The sequence below is a fragment of the Octopus bimaculoides genome, chromosome 21 (genome assembly GCF_046866305.1).
Source record: "Octopus bimaculoides isolate indiv1 chromosome 21, ASM4686630v1, whole genome shotgun sequence".
In the NCBI taxonomy this organism is placed as follows: domain Eukaryota; kingdom Metazoa; phylum Mollusca; class Cephalopoda; order Octopoda; family Octopodidae; genus Octopus; species Octopus bimaculoides.
Window position 1 is genome coordinate 389,274 of NC_142948.1, and position 23,186 is coordinate 412,459.

Sequence of the window (23,186 nt, forward strand, 5' to 3'; positions counted from 1 at the left end):
TTGTATGTGTGTGTGTTACATCATTTTTTAAGTTGAGTTGAATGTCTTAGAACCAATTACCAAGACAAGTTGAAGTTTGCCTTTCTCTGGAATTTGTTACTTGAAAAACTATTTTCACTTTCATAGTTTATATAGGTTTATATATTCACACACACACACACATATGGAGGTAGAGGGAGGTGGGGGAGTCTTTGCAACATTTGAAATCAGAGCAGTAGATTCGTGAGAAATTTGTCTCCATTCTACAACTTAACGAGCTGTGCACTTCTTCAGATAGTTATCTCACTGAAATAACCATCTTGATTTCAGGTGGGAAGGTTGCCAAAAGGATTAGGTTTCGAGAAACAAGATCTTGGTACCCAAATCAATATGCATTTTAGTGGTGGAAAGATTTAGCTGCTGCTGTTAGTCAAATGAGTTTAGGTAGATAGTTCAGTATTGATTTGGTATTAATTAGTCAAACAATAGGGCTTTGGAGAATTAAACAGACACAGGTGTACCTTGTTAAGTCAATAACATTTAAGAGTGCATTTTATTTCAAAATTCCCACTAAATTTGGAAAAGAAATAATCTTAGCTTCATTAAGATCTCTCACAATCATGAAATACAAAATAAATGAATAAATAGCAATCGTCTTTCCTTAAAAAAACTTTCTGAATGCTCTTGTTAGAAAACAGTCTCAGTTTTATGACTTACCCACTCTCTCTATCTATATATATGTGTGTGTGTATACAGAGAGAGAGAAAGGGAGGGAGGGAAAGAGAGAGAGAGATGTCTTGATAATGTTCATTTGTTTTTACTTTCATCTGAAAATTGGAAATGAGAAACTCAGAGTAACAACCTGAGCAGGTTTGGGCTTCTATTAAAATCCTTTTAACGTCCACTTTCCCATGCTTGCATGGGTCAGATGGGATTTACTGAGGTAGATTTTCTATGGCCAGATGCCCCTTGTCACCAACCCTTATTTGTTCTGAAGCAAAGTAATATTTCCCTATGATCAGACGTTTTGACCCCCCAAAAAGCATGTGGTTGGGAAGCAAATGTCTTAACCACACAGCCATGCCTGGACGTTGTTCTTATGACTTTCACGAAGTCCTCTAACATCTGTGACATCAAAATGGTGGATGTTCCTTCACTCACATGACTTAGGTCAACCTAAGGCTACAGTAGGAAACAATTTGGCCAAAGTTTCACATGAGATTGAATCTAGGTTATAGAGTTGTGAAGCTAACTCCACAACTACATGTTGATGAATGTGTAGCTATGCAAATGAATGAATAATAATATGTGTCTAGGAAACACCAGATATTTCCAAATGAATAGGGAGCAAAAAGTATTTGTAAATTTATAAGAAAAAAATAGATATTTCTGAATGAATAGGAAGAATAGATATTTCTAAACGCATTAGAAATTATATTTTGAAATGTATAGGAAGAATAGTTATTAATAAACGTATAGGAAGCAATAGGCATTTCCAAATGTATAGTAAATACAGGCATTCATAAATGTCTAATAAGCAATAGGTAGTTCCAAAGCAAAAGGTCTTCATAAGATGGAAGAATGAAATGTAAAAATGAAGAAATGTTATCCACTTACCAGCTGGACTGCTAGAGGCGTTTTGTCATTATTGGGAAGATGTTCTTCCAGAGCCAACACGATACAGTTCGCAATGATAGTCAATAAGACCATGTATTCAAATGGCGTGGAACATTTGTTAAGGAAATAATGGTTTATACACATGGAAGAACATAGAATGACAACAGGAAGATGAGCATTTGTTATTGGAAATATATAAAACAATAATGAATGAAATAGAATATAGATGATATATAATAAAGATAGTGATATAAATATATTAAGAATAAAAAGAAATAATTAGAATATGTTTATCAGCTGTTTTAGTGAAGGTGTGTGTAAATCAAAGAATTAATGACAAAAACCACGAATGAGAGAAAACAGCCCAACCTGAAGACATGGAGCAAAATTAGAGAAACATCTTTATGAACGAAAACATTGAAGTTAAATGCCAGATGACAAAGCCATACTGAAGAGAAAATTATAAAAAATTTGACATGGTTATATAATGTTTAGCTTTTAAAACAAATGTGATTGAAAGTTATACAAATGTTTGGCATATATGACCATATATTATAGTAAACCAGGAAATAATCAAAAGAAAAAAGTTGAGAAATAATATGAATAATGATTTATGATTAACTGAGGGAGGAAATTTTATTGAAGGTTGCTATAAACCTATCTGATACATGGCAAAATATTATCACAGAATTCAGAGAATCTCACCATCTTTCACAATAAGTCAAATTCCTAATAGGAATGGGGGAGTGTTCTCCAAGACAAGGGTTCCCAGCCTTGTTCCATTAACCCCTGCTAACATGTTCAAAGTAAATTTCCTCCCATTGTTTTGCTCAGTATTTAAAGTTTACATTTCAACTATGATAAAAGAAGAAATTTAAAATAACTTTTTCAACATTTTAAAATTTAAATAACAATAAAAATAACACACAATGATGTTATTTCACTTACTTATGAATGGATTATAAACAGATACCAAAACCAAACAGTCTTTTGAATTAGGTGGCTTCATTAATAACACAGTAATTAACAAATATACAATACAAATCAGTACACACAAAGTCTTTTTAAGTTGAGTAATTCACTGTTATTTAGTACTCAGAGTAGCACCACATTTACTCATGAGTATACTGTGAAAAATTAAATCGAAAACGTCAAGGTCAAACTGAAGGTTAGATAGTATAATACTGAGGTGGGGTGGGGTAAATAAATAGGGAGAAGAGAAACTATATTTATAAAGTGGATGATGATAATGATGAGGATTGTAACAAATTAAATTTAAGCGGATCCATGTCAGCCTCATTTTCCTGTTGAAACCTGACCCTGTCCAGATATAAAATGAGGTCAAGAGTACTGGAGTTAGGTTAAGAAGCATGAGGGGGGGGACTTGGATCGAAGATATGTCTAAAAGGGTCAAAGACACACTGGTCAAGGAGAACCCAAAGAAGAGAAAGACAAAAGGGTTTATTACTTACTTCAAGGATGGACATAAAAATATTGCTTACTAACCCTCACATCTGTTTGAAACACATTTTCACTCAATTTTGGAATCCTGGGGACATAGATTAACCCTTTGGAAGCAGAATTCGGAAGACAATAAGACCATATATACATATATGGGTACAGGGCATCACCATTGATGTAAATAACATGAAATATGTAAACGAATGAGGTAAAAATGAGCACTGGAGATGATGCAATTGACTTACCCCCTCCCCTTAAATTGCTGGCCTTGTGCCAAAATCTGAAATCAATATTTCTATGAAGTATCATAGATATGATGGGAATTCCAACAGACTAAAGTCAGGCAAGCACTGAACATAAGAAGGAGTTACAGAAACCAAGAATCTTCAAGAAACTAGCATCAGAGTATTGACAACTCATGCCAGCATGGAAAATGGACGTTAAATGATGATGAGGATGACAATTGGATTGGTAACCATTTCCAGAAACACAAAGTCGTCCTTGAAACCAGGAGTGGGGTGATAATCTTTACCAAAAGGATTGACAACTAAGATACATTTTGTGGCTCTATTTCCATTGAAATATTCCTTCTCAGAACAGGAATTATTTTTACTACTAATTGAGAATATGAAGGGATTTAGCAAAATAACAAACTTTGTTATTATTAAGATAATATTAAGAGTATAAAATATATATATATTGATATATTAAGCTGGTGTCTGGAACATTGGATCATAACTAAAGACATTGGTATATTAAGTGGAATGTAAGTTAACAAGTGTACTTTGCATAAAATTATGATGGATAGTTTCAGTGAAATCAAAACACTTTAAAACAATAAAACCAGAGAAAGTGTCAGGTTTGTTGATTTCAAAAGGATTACTTACTGCTAAACATGATATTCATAACAGACTATAGATCCATGTTTTGTTTTACAAACTTCTATTTGTCTTTCAAAACTAGTTTAACTGGTTTAAAGCTTCCCACATATTGAACAAGGGAAGTTCTTCCTATAAATGGTTAAGAAGTTGGTTTTGAAAGTGCAGGCTCAGGGTTTGATTTCATTGCACCCTGAATAATTGCTTTCTAATATAGCATCAGGTTAACCAAAACTTTGTAAATAAATAAATAAATGGAATTTGATAAAAGGAAAATGTGTAGAAGCCCAATGGAGGAGGGACTGTTCCTGGTTCTTTTCTGCATTTAGTAGATTTAATCTCCTGCACAATTTAACATCACCATTGGTCACTTTGAGTGCTATTAGTGAAATCCACTTTGTCACAAATGTTTGGCTCTTGTAGAAGTGTTACCTCACAAGCATTTCGGTTATGGCAGAACATGTATGTCTAAAGAGTTACATAATGGGATCAACCATTAAAAGCACAGAGATATAAAGTTTTAATCCCAACGACCAGCTTAGAGAATGTGCCTCCAGTTATCCTGAAACCACATAAATTGGAGGAGCTCAACTTTCCGGAACAATCTGGTTTAACCATCAGGCATCTCAACTAAATGTTTAACCCTCTTGATACTAACCTGCCTATCACCATCCCTGGTTAATTGCACAAACTTGAAGTGATCTAAATTAAAACCTTCCATCAAACTTTCATATTTTAATTCTTTTTCTAAACACTAGGTGTCACATACATCACACCCTGGGACTTCTTAACCCCTCAGCTTTATATACATTCACATTTTATCATCTCCAGAATACGGAAAGGTAATCTCCATTCTAGTGAGACATAAAACCAAGATAAAACAATCCAAAATACGCTGCAAATATCCCAGATCAATTACATTCTTTTAAGTTCTGCAATTTGCAGGGACAGCATAGCTCCCTTTTACATAGACTATATCTAGTCATACAGGGTTCCCCTAGCTCTCTTTTTGCCTGTACTTAAAAATACAGGGCTACTCTTGCTCCCTCTTACATAGACTATAACAACTCCCTATACAGGGCTGTCACCCTAGATCCTTCTTATATATAGTCTGTACCCTGTAATACAGAGTTACCACTGCTTCATAAACAGGGCTACCAGAGCTCCCTCTTATACAAGGTATATCTAGCGTTAATAATTGACATCTATGACAATGATGTTAGTCGTAATCAATGTGTTCAATATTATAGAATTTTGAAAAAAAAAATCAAACCTAATCAAATATGTTGCCCATCCTATAATATAGAAAGGAGAAATGAAAGAGAATGAAAGTCTGTAATATAATTAGTGCTAGATAACGAATGGAGATGACAAGAAAATAAATGTGTTGTGTATGAGAGTATGTAATAAAAGCAATATCATATATAAATAATGGGACAGGGTGAAGTGTGTGTGTGTGTGTGGGGGGGGGGGGGTTGAGGTACAGAGCAACATCTGGTTGACAGACAGTAGCTTGGTATTGCAAACCAGTGAACTAGGTTGTCGATCAATGGTTGCCAGGTGACAGAGCGTTGATATATGCACACAGTATCAAAGAGCACCAGTGTAAACACATGTTAGTAGTGCACCTCTACTGGCATCTTAGCTGTATATTAGCAGTACTTTACAAATATTGCAGTCGCAACACTTTGATGGTAAATACTGATATGGCTGCTACAGTCAACTTCAACAAATGCCTGTAAAGCTATTTGCTTGGAAAGAGAAAGCGTGTTAAACCTTAATATTTAACCCCTAATTACAGTATTGAACCTTTTTTTGTTGTTATAACTAATATTGAAAGCATCAGGAATAAACAATTCCATATCAAGTGATGTGTGTACATGAATATATAGTAGTACGTATGGCAAGGAAGACTTAAGTATCTGCTACAATAATGTATACATTCACACACACACACACACACACACACACAGCCACATACATTATCAGGTATTGAGAGAAGAGGCAGACTTAATAAGATCATTCTAATCGTTTGAAAATCACTTGATGTAGATTTGGGATTTAGTCAAATAGATTTTGAAGTTACTGAACACACTTCTCAAGCAGACTTCTGCTGGTGAAGCTAAATCATTAAATATACTTGTGCATTAATTAATATCATAATTAAGAATGTTGCACATAATTCTTAATGAAATTTCAGATTGTGTTTATTTAATTCATCTTCACAACTACAAATGAGACAAACAGTAAATATCACTTCAATAAATGAAGGAGAAAATGTTGATATTTTTCAGCAAACCAGATTTATAACGAAGCTTTTCTGGATTTGCCGATTGCAATGTTAATCTAAAGGTTAACTTAACCTCCAAGTTAGCAGATTCTTTGTTTTCATACTTTAAAAGATGAAGTGCCACCCTCCCAGCATCTGCAAAATTCCTGAGACTGGTAGGAAGGAAGCTATCTCAGACAACGACAGAATCAATTCTGCTGCGAAAAGTACCTAAATACCCATTGGTTGCATGAAGTCAGGTGATGACTTTTACTTAAAAGACTTTCATTGGCCTCAAGGCTATAAAAGTTGGGACAAAAACCTCAAGTATATAGGGGTAGACTTCTTAACCCCACAACCATACTCAGAAAAAGAAAAGAAAGAAGCTCTTGACTTCGAAGAACATGGCAAGAATCTGACTTTCTTTTCATGTCAAATTCCTATTAGAATGGACTGAAGAAGAGGGGAAACAAATCCCCTGTATTTCTTTTATCAGCCAGAAGTTTGAATTTAAATGTATTTTATTATTGGGGATTAATAAGAAGTCAAAGCCTTAATTAATATCTGATTTTAATTAATAATTATCACTGAGTATGTCTTGTATAAGAGGAAGTCAAACTGCTTCGTTGAAACGAAGATTTCAACTTTAACCCTAGTTCAACCCTGGTTCAGTAAACCTTACGATCAAAAGTATTACAGCCATACCCATCACATTGTTTAGGGGTCTTCCTGACTACTTTATACCTTATATACTTTGCCATTTCTTAAAAACCTAGAGACACAGGATGTGATTAGAGAGAGATTTAATTACTATTACTTGCAAGTGGAGTTACTACCTAGAGGCTCCCTTATTGGTATGGTGTTTAGCCCCGGGTCAGCTCTGATCTTGATCACACAGATTTATGAGAAACGACATTCCAAGCATGTCCATGTCTAAGACTGCATTAGACAATATATACTTTATTTTTTAAATGACAACAGGTGTAATTTGAAGGAGATTTGACTGCTATTTTCACCAGGTCAAATGACCATGTACAGGCTCCCTTGTAATAATTGATGGAATAAGTGGAAGGAGAGAAAGAGAGTGAGAGAGAGGTTTGTGTGTCTGCATGCATGTGTGTGCATGTACACATCTGTAGATATGTATGTATACATGTGAGTGTGTGTGTGTGTGTGTGTGTGTGTGTGTGTGTGTGTGTGTGAGTGCTTGTCAGGCTAACATAGCTGACATTTCCTCTCCAACCACAAAAAAAGACTAATTTCTATCAGGTTTAGAAAGATGATGATCAGAATAGAGAAAATGTTAAAATATTCTCATCAACAAATATCAGATTTCCGTTCGTATAATTCCCACATCCCTGGCTCAATATTGTACAAATGTATTTCAGATGCTCTTCTACATCCACAACTGACCCTGATAATTGGTCAAACTTCTAATAGATTCATGCTGCTACTGGACTGCAGTTATCTTGGGGGCAGTGCCTTCTTTAAAAGTTTAACCAATCAATCATATATTTAATTCAACCTGCCAGTTTATTGATCTTGTATAAGTTTAAGGTAAATATTATTCATAGATTTATTAGAATTGTTCTGTTTTATTCCATAATAAAAAAAACAGTGACCTTTTCCTAATAAACTCATCCCAAACCTCTTATGCATTCACTTTCTTCTTAGTATGATCTTAGGTTTTACCATCAACCCACTGATCTCTTTATTTTAATCTTTTTTAAACATCACATTCACACCAAGATATATTACAACTAAAGCTCTCTCTCTTCTAGCTTTCAACACCTCACCATCTCAAATATAATCCTCTGTAATAAGCAGCTATCAAATGGAAAACGTTTGCCTTAGAAACTTTCTCCTCATTCACTCTTTCTCTTCTCTTTCACTTTTATATTGTTATTTAACTCTGTCTGTCTGTCTGTCTGTCTCATCACCCACATACATGTAAATCAAATAAAATGTAATTAAAGTAAAACTAGCAACAGAAAACTCCTCCTTAATGAAATGTTCAACCCCTGTGCGATTCTCTCCTCCAACACATCCCAAACCTTCTACATTTCCTCAGAACCTATTTATTTACTTATTCTGCAACTCAGTCCTTTTATTACATTTGTTCAATGAGGTCAATGGGTTGAAACCTGCAGCAGTTTGTCATAAATCATTAATTTTTAACAAATAAACATTTATTGTGGGTGACTTTGTGACTTTATTACATCTGACATCCTTTATTAATAGGGTAGCTAGAAACAGCATTAATAATACCCAAGCTATGCTATATGTGAGCGTATATATATATATATATATATATATATACGTGTATATACACATATTTCTAAGTATGTGTATGTATGTCAGTCTATGTACTGCAGCCTTCTTTCACCAGCGAGTATGATCTCACAGCACATCTCATGTTCTCACTGTGTCTTGAAAATCTCTGTGGTGTCAGGCAGACACACCCGTCAGCCCAGTCATTCCTTCAACCAGCAGAATATCAACAATGTGGTCGATAATTGGAGGAAGAAAGGGTTGCACCAGCACCACTTGGTTGGTCCTCATTTACAGTTGAGGAGACTGGAGCAATGGGAAATAAAATGCCTTGCTCAAGGATACAACACACTACCAAATCCCAAACACAAACCCCACCCCACTGATCAACAGCCCAACCCCCTACCCACAAAACCAGCTGCAGTATGACTGAATGGTCAAGAAGTTTACTTTACAACCATGAGATTCCAGGTTCAGTCCCACAGTATGGCACCTTTTAACTGAGGCTGACCCCATGTCTTGTGAGTAACACTGGAGAGATGGAAATTGAAGAGAAACCGGTCGGATGGATGGTGTCTGGAATTGAAAAGGTTCGGCCTTGTTACGTACAGGTATCATGGTGATTCTGCTTGGGAGTTATGTTGAGTGTACATAGGTGTGTGGAGTACTCAGCCACTTACAGATATTATTCAATGAGAATAGAATTCAGTAGAATGAATAACTGAAAAGTCATCATAGAAACTGATGGAGGACCATCCACACATATTTTATAAATGTACGTATAAATATATACATTCCTGAATGGCTAGAGAGATAGATAGATAGATAGATAGATAGATAGATAGATAGATAGATAGATACACACACATAAATATATATAAATATGCATATATACATATATGCACATGTGTGTGAGTGATGAGCCTCAGCACATTTTTCTGCCAACCCATTTCCACTTGCAAGATATTGGATAACTCAAAGACATGGTAGAAGACACTTGCCCTATGAGCTGTGCAGTGGAATTGAACCTCGTACTACATGGTTGTAGAACAAGCTTCCTAACCACAAAGCCATTCCAGCATCTGCAACAAAGCACAGAATTATCTAATTTGGCAAAAGAATTAAGAGCTGTGTGTGTCTGTAGTGAATTATTAAGTGTTAGATCTCTGAGGAATCAAATGCCAAAATGGTAAAATAGATTGTAGCAGACATTTAATAGAGGAAGTTGTTAGTAGCTCCAGTGTTAAATATAATTAACATTGCAGAAATTAGAATCAAGTGAAATATATATACTAACAAGTAATATATGGACAAAGTATATACTAACGAGGAATGTCTGGACAAAATATATACTAACGAGGAATGTCTGTGATTCTGTTGTCTAATAACCATAATGCTTGGCCAACTCATTCTATGACACTCATTATCATGTCAGAGATTCATATTGTTATATAATTATATTATTATATCAATATAGATCTATTATTATCATTATTATTATTATTATTGAATGAGAGAGCAGTGCATGCCATCAAAGTGACACTGGGGTACAAATATATGAAGCCCAGTATACCCATCATGACTACCCGTCTGATAAGGGTACACCAGGCACATGCATCTCAACCATGTGTGTGCAACATAGTGAGCTCATATCAAGATTAACAGTGCATGACCTTGCAGGTGGGGCCCAGTTAGAATTTTCTTCAGGTCAAGTAGCTTTTCCCAGTCAAAAGGTCTCTGAATTAGGGTTGTTTAAGGATTTTGAATGAAACACTGATGTTTCCAAAGGTGAATTATCCAAACCCGAAAGAATTCTTCCATGATGCTTGTGATCAGAGATGCACATATCATCAGCTGCAGGTCTTACAAGCTGGGTGGTGCCCTCACTAATACTGGTGGCATGAAAAAAGTATCCAGTCTATGCTGTAAGGCAGTTGGCATTAAGAAGGGCATTCAGTTGTAGAGGCCTTACCAAAGCAGACACTGGAGCAATACTTGGACTCATCGGATTCTATTGAACAGTTCAACCAATGCCTGCAAATGGTAATCTTCAACTATACAAGGAAAGGATTTATATTTCAGTCCAGTCACAAACAATTTCACTGGTAGGTCATTTCAAAAAAATACAATCAAGTAATTACTATAATACCTACTACTACTACTACTACTACTACTGCTGCTTATACAACAAAGACATCAGCAGATACCTATCTAAAAAAGAAACTGGAAGAACCTTAATTTCAAGTGAAGAATGCAAGAAAAACCACAGCCATCATTCAACAGTCAGAACAACTAAAAACTAAGGTTTTACTAAGTGTCTCAGGTGTCCATGTAGATGAGGGAAGCTCTCCTATCTTTGATCCAGTCATACTAGTCAGTGGTGGCCATAGGCATGGCTCCTTTCTGATGACCAAATAGATAAAAAAAAAAATGAAAAGGCTGCACTGAGGAGGGTTAAAAAGACTAAAACATGTTTACAGTTATCTCCCATCCTAGCAAAGACCAGAATAAATGAGAGTCACTGAACTAATGCTTTCTTCTTCTCACAACATAATGTTAAATAATTAATTTGATCAATTATTTCTTTCCCATGTTAATTATGAGGATACTAACTATACTAATAGAAATGCAGATTTGAAATTATCCCTCATTCTGATTATCAGTCAATGATGTAAGCAAATGTGTACAAAAATCTACATCTTCCTCAAAACCAATTTCAAAGTCAATGAAATTAAGACAAATCATCATAGTCGTCAGTTAACTAATCCTACTTAACATGAATGTTTTGTTCTTGGAATCTGTCCACAAATAACCATTAACTTTTCCTAGCATTATCTTATTTAATCTCTTTCCAATCTGAACAAGACTGTAGCTGTCAGAAGACAAGGGATCAGCTTACATTTTTAATTTTAATACATGGATTATTGTCAAGGTGACAGTAAGTGGATGATAGAAAAAAGACTAAAGTCCTTTTGGATACAAAGGAGTCTTCAGCTTTTTTTTTTTTTCCTAACAATTATGGAAGAGTTTTTAACCTTTAAAATATCTTAATGAAAAAGAACGAGAATGGTTGTAGGTGAAAAAGATTTGAAGTCTAAGGTAGACACATTATTGATCATATCTTTATGATGCAACTAATTATTTCAGAAGTTCATATTCATTTATTCCTTGATTTTTATGTCCATTTGTTTAACACATGTTGGCATGGGTGACACAAACATGGTTTTCAGGGATTGTTTTACAGCCAAATGCTTTTCCTCATGCTAACCCTTGTTACCTGTCTCAAGTAAGGTATTGTTGCTGAATAACTCTCATTGTGAGATTTACAAATAGTAATTTTCTAATGCATCTCTTCCCTTCCTCACATTTCCACTTCATGCACCAGGCTTTCCTCCCACTCCCCAATCCAGTCCTCTTGGCCCTGTGCCCTGTATCATTGCTCTTTAATCATGCTTCCGTCACAATATCCTGCCACTTATATTATGGAGTTCGAACCTCAAGGGTATGCCCTGGCACTTACCACCATCTATATCTCTCTCTTCCCATTTATATTCTGATCCTCATCCATTGTGTCTATGCCTGGCACTTTGCCACCATCTCCATCCTGCTGTCCCCCACTCTCTCTCCTCCTTTTTCTGCACTTCCCTCAGTTTGGGTAACCACATATTTCCTTTGCAGCAGCACACCTGTTTCTGTCTCTCTGCCTCACTATAACCTTTCCATCATCCAATACAAGAACACCTCCTCCAATGCCCCCTCCCCTCTCAAAAGAGTTTTTTTTTCCTTTTGTCCTGCAAGTCACTTGGTGACCCTGTCAGTGCAGGGGCCACTTAAAAAGCACCAAGTCCACACTGTAAAGTGGTCGGTGTTCGGAAGGGCATCTGGCTGTAAAAACCTTGCCAAAACTGACCTTGCCTGTGCTTGTGTCATGTAAAAACTACTAAGTCTACTCTGCTGAGTGGTTGGGGTTAGGAAGGGCATCCAGCTGTAAAAATCCTGCCAAAACAGTTACAGAAGACTGGTGTAGGCTTCTGCCTGGCCTGCTCTTGTCAAACCGTCCCACCCATGCCAGCAAGGAAGGCAGACATTAAATGGTGATGAAGAAGATGAAGGTCAACATTTATGACCCTTCCCAAGGTCTACAAGATGAATGGGAGAAAGTTCCCCTCTGGCCAGAGTGGACTCTGCTAAAACTACACAAGGGCCTGGTGGAAGCATTAAACCATGTAAAAGATTAACTTTATCACCCAAGAACAGAATGACTCTCCCTGGAAGGTTACCATACAACTTCCATTCAGCAAATACCACTCAAGGTTTCAAGTCAATCCACAGCTATTGTAGGAGACACTTGACATGGTGCCACACAGTGGGATTGCACCTGAGACTAGATGTCAAGTGACCATCTTAACTGTATGTCTACATCCATGATGTACCCCAGGGTAGTAATTATATTTCACCATCATTAACAGTGACACTATAATTAATTCAATCAACAATGACCTTATAATTAATGTATTTATATTCCATTATCATTGGGACGCTTTAATTAATGTAATTATATTTGGCCATCATTAACACTAACATAATTAATGTATTTAAAGTTAGTAGTGTTACTATAATTAAATTTTACCATCATTATCATTATCAGCATTGTAATTAATGGCTGTAATTAAACTCTTGATGAAGAGTTCAACATCATCATGAAGTGTGATTTACTGTGATTGGGTGAGAAGAGACTGGATCTGAGCCTCCGGCCATCACAGAACCTCCGGCCATCACAGAACCTCCAAGACCAGTGACACTAATATTGGTTAGCATTTTGGTTTAATAACTGCAGAAAAAGAATTCTAGACATCGTGGGGAGGAAGAAGGGCTGGATGTTGTGGTTAGTGTGAGCCCTAAGGAGCAGGACACAATATGACAGATGAAAGCCAGTGAGGCAGAAGTACCAGGGTGGAGGTTTTCAGAGGTCAGTCAGCATTGAGAAGCAGAGGCCATGCTGAGGCACCACCTTGAAGGGTTTCCACTTTCACTTACAAGGCCTGAGCCAAGCCAAGCCTAGCCAAGCCACTAAATGACCCTTGACCAAGGTGCCATGCAGTGGTCTTCTTGTTCCCAAGCTCCACCCATGTTTAGTGATTGGCATGTCTCTTCTATACAGCTGCACTCATCCACATGCACCACATGTCCATATCAGTGCAGTCTTCCTTCCTTGCACACGACATCTGATTCCTCTTATACTCAACTTTTCTCACAGCACGTTCATGCACACACTCAAACCGCACATCCAACAAAACATGCCCTCTCCATTTCTTTCCTCTCTCCTCATGTCCCCTACATTCAAAGCCCATGTCGCACTACCATGTAGCATTCTATAAACTTCCTTTCATTCTGAGAGAAACTACCTTTCTTGCCAGCAATGTAGAGAGAGAAAGGCTTTGACACAGGTTCAGGTTCCATTTAGCAAATGACACCCTAAGGGACTAGTCACCCCAAATGCTAGAGAACACTTGCTAAAGGTGTCATTCAGTGCAATCAAACCCAAATGTACTTGACTACAAAGTAAACTTCTTAACAACACAACCACCCTTGCTCCCACCCCAGGCCACAAATATCATATGTAGTTGGATAAAACAGTTGACCCTTTCAGAGAAGAGTGTTAGATCAGTTTTAGGGAGGACTTGTGATACAGAGAGATAAATTATGAATGAATATGGTGTGTGTGTGTGTGTGTGTGTGTGTGTGTGTGAATAAATGCAGACACACACATATCACCATCATCATCATCATCATAAGCAACAGCAGCTTTTAATGTCTGTCTTCTATGTTGGTATATGGACTGGAGAATTACATCATGATCCAATGTCTGCTTTGGAATGGTTTCTATGGCTGAATAACCTTTCTAATGCTAACCACTTTACAGTGTGTACTGGGTTCTTTTTTGTGACACCAGTACACACACACACACACACACACACACAAACATGCATATGTATGTATGTGTGTATTATATATACACACACATATATACACAGACATTTATATATATATAAGTTTGTAGTGTAATGTATGAATTCATAGAATCATGTGGCTATCGTGTAAGGCTTCTCTATCAGACCTGCCTAGCAGACCACATAGAGTTGAAGCATTGGCGTAACCATGATGTTCTAGTGATCTGACAAGTTAGTTTTCTTTATCTGCACTGATTTGTAAATATACAACTGTATTGTATAATGCGTAGTATTCATATTAACTCAGACATGGAAACATAATTTATTTTACACTGAAATTATTATCACATGATGAAAGCTGCGAAACAGCCGTAACCCTAAGGATGACAAGTGTCTAAATAAATATATTCACTTCTCGTACCTCCTGACATTTTATGGTATATATATATATATATGTGTGTGTGTGTGTGTGTGTGTGTGTGTGTGTGTGTGTGTGAAGCAAGAGAGAGAGAGAGAGAGAGAGATACATACATATATTCATGTATATGTATGTATACATACATATATTTATACACATATATACAAACCTATGTACATACATATATAGATATGTGTGTATTTGCATGGAAGTGATGAGTTTAGAAGAATATATATGTACATGATTGAATATATATGTAGAATGTGTGTGTGTGCATTTATACAGAAAGAGAGAGAGAGAGAGAGAGAGGGAGGGGGGGTTAGAAATAAGTTGTAAATCTCTATCAATCCGTTCATATATTAAGTTGATGTTTAGTATTGAGTGCTAGTGGAATATCAGAATATATTCAACCTAGATAAGCTCCACAAGTGGCCGCCATGCAGTTATTGATCTAGTGGCAGCACAAGTCTTCAAATAGCACCACAATCGCAACAACAACAACACATTTTACAATTACTTCAAGCAAAAAAAAATATAGCAACACTGACTCCATTCCACCCACTTACACCGTTTCTTTCTCTGCGTAAATCTTCTTTGTTTTATTTCTACACGTTACAGTCATCATTAGTTTCTACACCAATTTGAAATATCTGCAGATTGGCACACACACACACACACACACACACACACACACACACACACACACACACACACACACATGCATTATGTATATATATTGTATGTATACGTGTGTATATATACACACACAGACACACACTGTAAGTCATGCAATATGGTTGATGTGAACACAAATTGATTGACATTTCCTTGTCTGTTGACCTAGGTATACCATGACAGACATGTCACATCACATTCTAACAATTTCAGAATTTCTATGATGCCATTCCATCATTATGACATTTAAATTTATTAATTACAAACTAGTTTTTAATTATTTCCTATGTCGTGTCTTCAAAATAATTGTATTTTCCTTTTAAATTAAATGGAGGGTTGGAGCCTCTTTATAAATAATAACTCGTGGGTACCTGGGAAAAATCTACAGGTGTTATAGTAGTAAGTCAACTGGACATTACTGTCTCAAGTGTAAAAGGCCTCAGAGGGACTGACCAGGAATTGAAACTATAATCTTGCAATTGGGACTACGATGCCCTAAATGCAAAGCCATGTACCCCACATAGATGTTGCAGCAAAGGTTTAATGAGATAAAATACTTGATCATGTTTATCTTTTTATAAATATTAAAATATACAAGCAAATATATATAACTACATACATACATAAACACACACAAACACATTTATAAAAATATTTACACAATTTCTACAGGGACAGACTTTTGTATACTTCTATTCAGTCTCCAGTTAACCATTGCCACAAAATCCATAGTGAAACTACCAGAGCTCAGTTAACTTAAACAATTTGTCAATATTTCCATGGAATTCAGACATAGTGAAACTACCATAACAGTTAATTACTGCTGATGTTCGATACGATAGCAACTGACTTAGACAAGCGATACAGAAGTACACTGCTATGTATATTAGGAGATTAAAGAGTTACGACATCTCACAGAAATATTAAGGATGTTAGGGGGTCAGAACCCCATTATAATAATAGTTGGTGGGGGTCACTGCTACTCACAGGAATATTGTGGCCATTGAGGTGATTTCCACTTAAGCCTCCCTTAAAGCACAAGCAATATTAAGAAGATTCTTCTAAGATTCTCAGTCTATGGCCTAAAAGAGTTTAGGTAACAGAAGTAGCAGTTTATTAAATTGTCCCCAGTATATTAGATAGATTATTGACAACAGATTGACAAATGAAATTAAGCGATCTTTCTCTGGATGTAGTTTAAGGCATCTACAGATGTAATAGCTTAGTGTCTCAAGTGTGGGGGTCAGGGCCTTATTGGAGGTCACCTCTGAGCTTTGTAAAGGGCTAATATTGTTGCCGAGAAAGGCCAGCAGCAGGTCATGTCAAGGATATGTGCTAGCCAGATAAATTAAACAGATTTATGAGTAAATAACAAATAACAGCATTCTAATGGTTGATGTTTTGTTTATACATCATGTCAAGTGTTTGGGTACACTTAGTAGAGTGTCTTGGTACAACATCAAAGTGTTTATAGACAAGTGTTTTACAGCAGGCACCAATACATATACACTCACAAACAAGTGTGTGTGTATATATATATATATATATATATATATATGTATATTAAACACAGCAAAAGGAAATGCATCAATATATTTTCTAATTAAAGAGAATATAATTAGAACTCCCGTAAGCAGCTTAAAACTTATTGACTTTGTTACAGTGGCCAACTGTTTGTTCTAAGTATGTCATTGTATTCACCCCGATCTGTTTAACACGCAGATAATCTTGATTATATTTATACAGTTAATAGTAGCTAGTGTAGAAATATATACACACATAGAGATTTGTTTCTTCAGTACATCTCTGGGTATTAAAATTTAATATTTTACATGCAGAGAGTATACTTCTTATACTCTCTGTTAAATTCCTCTTTCCATCTTTTCTGCATGGTCTCTCTGGCTGGAGACCCTTTCTCTCTCTCCAGTCACTTTACAAAAGAGACTGGATAAATTTATCTAGTTTTCCAGCTTCTTTCTCATTTACAAAATATTTAGGGATTTTCAAGACTGGCTAAGATCTCACACACACACACACACACACACACTCACACACACACACACACACACACACACACACTCACACACACACACACACACAGAAATATACAACTATATTGGAACAACCTATTGTTTAAACAATTTTAAGTGTAGAGAGAAACAGTGTGGGGCTTTCCAGTATATTTTGGTTTTTAACATCTTTGGAGATGTTGAAACAAAAACTTCAACTGAGAAAGAACTCAATAGATATAGAACTAAAGATTTATATTTTGATAAACATACATTTTATGTATATATATATATATATATATATATGTACATGGGTGTACATACATGTAATATATACACTCATATACGACTACCACATGTAACAGAGATGAGAGCGTGTACACACACACATGCGTATAATGTTATGTGGGCTGGATGAGTGTCTGTGTTTAGGTATAGCAGTCGACCCTTTAAAACCAAATGATGACCTGAAGAGAAACATCACAGACGAAAAAGCAGAAAGGGATTGCAGATGTGGGTGCTTTATTGATATCAGAACTGTGTTTGATTCGATAAAGAGACAGAGGAAGTGGGTGATGGAAATATTTAAAATCTCACCCAACATGCTTCATGAACAAGAGCCAAAGTGGCAATACTGAACAGCAGCAGTGAAAAGTTTGACATCTTGGCAGGGATAGTTTATTACTGCTCTGGACTAGGCATTTAGACATATCATCAATAAATAGGCTTCACTGGTATATCTAAGAGGTCCAGGTGACTCCTTGCTGTGGTCCTGAAGGACTCTGCAGGTAACATTAATCTGGTGCCTTATTGTATGTGGCACAGGAACTATTGAGCAGAGTGGGGCCAAGGTTGGTTTTTGATTAAATGTCATGAAAACCAAGATCATAAAAAAACAAAGGCTCTGCAAACATATGGCACCCTCACAGACAATCCATCTCTAATAATAATAATAATAATAATAATAATAATAACAAGTAGTACACTGACCCTGTGAGAAGTGAATGACTTCAAATAACTAAGCTTGGCTTCATGGCTGATGTCAACAAGACACCATAATAATGAAGTTAGATTCCTTCAAAGGCAAAGCCAATGTCTTGAACTCAAACACCCTCCAACATATCTAACTCAGTTTCTTTTGTGTCACTGCTAAGTCCTCTACCTGAAGCCTACCCTGCAGAAGTCTCAAGATGGTTGCCAAATCAAAATGGTGTACGCAGTATTATTTAACACCAAACAGAACAAGCCACTGTATGGGGGTATGGGGTTACTAGGGTTGAAGATTAAAACTGACCAATCAATGCCAGAAGCAGTCGGTCAAGCTCAGGTTATGTGAACCAACATAGGAGACATCAAAGGAAAGGGCAACATAAGGGGGGGTGCACCACAGGAAGATGTTAAAGAATGAGTAAGATGTATGGGGGGGGGGGCGAAGATGACTCATCAGTGAATGACCAGACATCAACAGAAGTTGTGATGTCTGCTTCAACATTGTGGTACCTCTGATCAATACATTCAATCTGGGACAGCATTGACCCATGTCCAGATCACAGTCACCACAGGTCTAATATAATTCCACCATCCTGTTTTTTTTATATTCATCATCAGGACATTTTGGGAAAATCAATAAAATTCTACATCCCAACTCTTTTTCTTCAATATTTAAACAAATAGAATTAATATTAAATTGCTTTGTTGGAAAACTATATTTTTCAGAATATGTTGTGTTGTGGCTCTTATTCCTACACCTTATTATACAAGATATTCAGGAATACAGCCCTGCAACTCAGTGAGGGTCATAGTCCATTGGTAGTGGCCATCACTATAGACTGGAGCTAATTATTACACAGGAATTGAGTTATTGATATTATCTCAATAGTTGAGAGATTGTAAGGAAGAACTTGCAAAGGAAACATTGTTTGGTGCCAGTTTAGGAAATTAGTCAAGAGCAAAACGACGACCATTTGGTAATTAGATATTTTAGTGATGGTAATGAGGAAAATAAAGAATTTCACATTTAATTGGATGTTGAATAAAATAACAAAACAAATTAATTTATATTTTTTTGAATATGAAAACGACAATCTCTAAATGGATCTGTATGTGTGTGTGTGTGTATGCAGTGAATTGACAGACTTGCCAGAGCATCAAATAGACTGTCTTATGATATCTGTTGCAGCTGTGGCCCTGATGATCACAGGGACACCCACCTGTCCATCCAATCCCTCACCAAACTGACCAGTGTGGACAGGCCAAAAGTCTACAACCAACAGAAGAGAACAAAGTTACATTGAAGTTCCCTCCAGCTGTGGATCAACAACAGACAAATAAAATGGAAACGTTTGACATGGAATTTGTTTAGATATGGTTATGCGTAACTATATATATTTACATGGATATACACATATAGAGCTATATATATATACGCATGTCAATATATGTATAGATATGAGGATATGTATATGTGTACATGAAAATACAGTCATAAATATATAGATGTCCATATGTAGCCACATATATATAGTTATGTGTGTGTGTATGTATATATATATATATATATATATATATATATATATATACTTTTAATTGTAGCTGCTTTAGATATATTATGAGTCAACAAATCTTCAGCTCACCTAGCATCAAAGCTGGATAGAATAGGATGTCCATTATACACACACCACATACATGCAAACATGAAATCCTGTTTGTTTTAATGTGTTTTGATGGAGATATCAAATATGAGAGTTTGAAATTAAAAAAAAAAGTGTAGCCCCTGTTCCAATAGTTTAGAAAAAAGTATTTGAAAATTCTGAATTTCTTATTTTACATTTTGTAATATTACAAGAACAGTTGCAGAGTGAATCGGTGTCATCAAATGTTTATTAGAATCAGCTCTCTATATTGTAATAGTTCAAATGAGATTTAGAGAGAACGAAAACTATGTAATGTGTAAATATCTATCAATGATCAATGAACAGTGATCAATGTATGCTTAATAGTTTCGCTGGAGGCAGAAGATTGACTATCGAAAGGAAAGAGTGTAGAAGTGAGAGCCTGCTGCACACAATTATTCCGAGGCTTCTGAATCTATTGACACAGAGTGAGAGGATGGGAGTTAGACAAGTAGAATGTGGTATGGAAAGCACTTCATACATTTCTAACTGTATGAACGATGTGTAATGTAGATTCTATTGATTGGCAAAACTAGAAGTAGTAGTAGTAGCAGCAGTAGTAGTAGTAGAAATGTGGTAGTAGTAGTAGCAGCAGTGGAAACAGTGAGTTAGTTATGGTAGAATTAAATAAAATGTGAGACTGAAATTGAGACTGTAACGATGTAATTTAATCAAGTAATTTGTTTTTAATAAATAAATTGAAATGTTATCTGCTGTAAATGGTTTGTTTGAAAACTGCTTCAGTCAGTTTAATGGCTGTTGTTTTAGTCCCAGGTCAACCTTGGTTAAGCAGATCAGCTATAATTAAAAGATATTCCAACCATGACCATTCCATCTATATGCAGGAGACCCAGGACTATATTATTCAACATGTCCCTTTTTAAGATGGTGGGTCTGAGGGAGATTTAGCTGCTATTTCTAGCAGGCTGATTGATTTCATCATTGTCTTGTTCAGTGTATAGTATTAATATGAGGTATTATTATACACTAGTAGCTGCATGAACAATAATCAGATAATCTAACGAAATCAATAAGTTGAAATCTGGAACAGAAGCAAACTAAGGTTGATTTCCTATCATAACAGTGATAGCCTGTCACATTAACATTTCAGTTGCCTTGGCAACGTTCAAGAGCAGGGATTCATAACCAAGCAATACACAGCCACCCTGGGACCATGGGATTCAATCTCTACTATTGTTTTCTATTAATATACATTACTAAAATCCTCAATGATTTCCTTTTCCCTTTCTGTTCCTGGACATCCATTTGTAAATTAAAACCAGAGTTATTGGCATTATTGGTACATAATAAGAGAACTGATGATGGTGATGATGATGATGATGATTCTGGGAGATGTACAGGCCAGTTTATGGAAGCCTGGAATTGTCAGATAGTTGAGAATTACGGTTCTTAAATGATTGGAACACACTTGTTAAAGCGTTGATGATTCAGGTTGTCTTAGGTCTCCAAATTTGGTGCAAGAAATTCATGCTAAAAAGTACGAGAACATATATGGTTCTACAGAAGCTAGTTTTTCTATCTCACCAAGAATTTTGCCCGGCATGTTAACTATTCTACCAGTTTGAAGCCTTAATAATAATAATAATAATAATAAAAATGGTGATGATGATGATGATTTCTTTCATTTGCCAGTGGAGTGAAGGATGTGGGGCATTTTAGAAAGACAGACACAAAGTGTGAGGGTTTACATATAATGAAATAAACAATAAATAAACGACAAAAAAAAAAAAATAATAATAATAATATCCAATGCAATCAAGTGATTGGGGTAGGAGAGCAGACACTTATTTTCAAAAAAAAAGGAAAAAAAGGGAAAGCTAGAACAGAATAAAGTGTTGTATTTGTGGAAAAAAAGAGTTTGTGCGAGAAGGAAGAAGATGAAAAGAGCAAAAGCTGAAAAGAGAAGTTGCTGGTTTTAGGAATATAAAGGAAGGCAAAATGGTGTGAGGGATTGTGGGTAAAATAAAGGAGAAAATGAAATTAAGGTTTAAAGAAGTCTGGGATTGGAATACAAGCAGAAAACAAAGGAAATTGTTATAAAGTGTAAGGAGCCTAAGGAATGGGGTCACAGTTTGAAATGAAGAAAGAATCCTAAAAGACCTTTTGTCAATGGTTATGAACTGTTCTTTGAAATGTAAAAACAACATAAGATCTGTCTGTGATATGAATAACAACAACAACAACAACAACAACAATAATAATAATAATATGTAAATAAATAAATATGTTACTTATCTTGAAGACTTTAATGAAGGTAATCCAAAATTGAAAAGTGGAAATGGTGTGTTTTTGACACTTCATTGACAGTAATCCAAAAGAGACCGAACACAAGAAGTGTCTCACCTTCTACATACATGCATGCGAGTGTGTGCAGATATAACTATATATATATACACACACATACACACAACGTACTGGTTCAGGTAAAGACTCAAGTAACTGGAGCTATGATAAATTAATCCAAGTCATTTGAACCTGGTACTCCACTTGGAAATATTTGTAATATTACGTTATAAACACAAGCTGAGAGAATAAAATATAAAAAGAACAAACAACAACAAACATGCAGAGCAGAGGTAGGAGAATTTGTTATGTCAAAATAATTTTGCATTTGAGAAGAAAATTGGTAGAAATAACAAAGACAAATACAAGAGAAATGAAAGAATTTGTATAAAACGGCAATCTGTGTTTTGATAATCATTTTCAAAGTTTAGAAAAATAGAAAGGATTTGAGACAATTGAGGAAAGAAACAACACAGGTTTGTGACAATATCTAAACGGAATAATTTGAAATTAAATAATGAACAAACCAAGTTACTGTCAAGTATTATGCATAGATTTTATACAAGTACACACACATACATACATACACAGATAAAGTGCAGGTGTAGCTGTGTGATTAAGAAGTTTGCTTCCCAACCACATGATTTGGGGTTCAGTCCCACTATGTTGCACCTTGGACAAG

The 23,186-nt window shown here is 35.7% G+C and overlaps 1 protein-coding gene across 50 annotated transcripts in view; it reads right to left on the reverse strand.

Annotated features, from left to right (window-relative positions):
* LOC106879088 (voltage-dependent calcium channel type A subunit alpha-1) overlaps nucleotides 1–23,186 on the reverse strand; it is a 676,127-nt gene that overhangs the window by 146,908 nt on the left and 506,033 nt on the right. For all 50 annotated transcript variants that reach the window (XM_089338755.1, XM_089338752.1, XM_089338751.1 and 47 more), the window contains one exon: nucleotides 1,597–1,702. In XM_089338755.1, coding sequence (XP_089194881.1) covers nucleotides 1,597–1,702 — 106 coding nt within the window. The remainder of the gene's footprint in view (nucleotides 1–1,596; nucleotides 1,703–23,186) is intronic.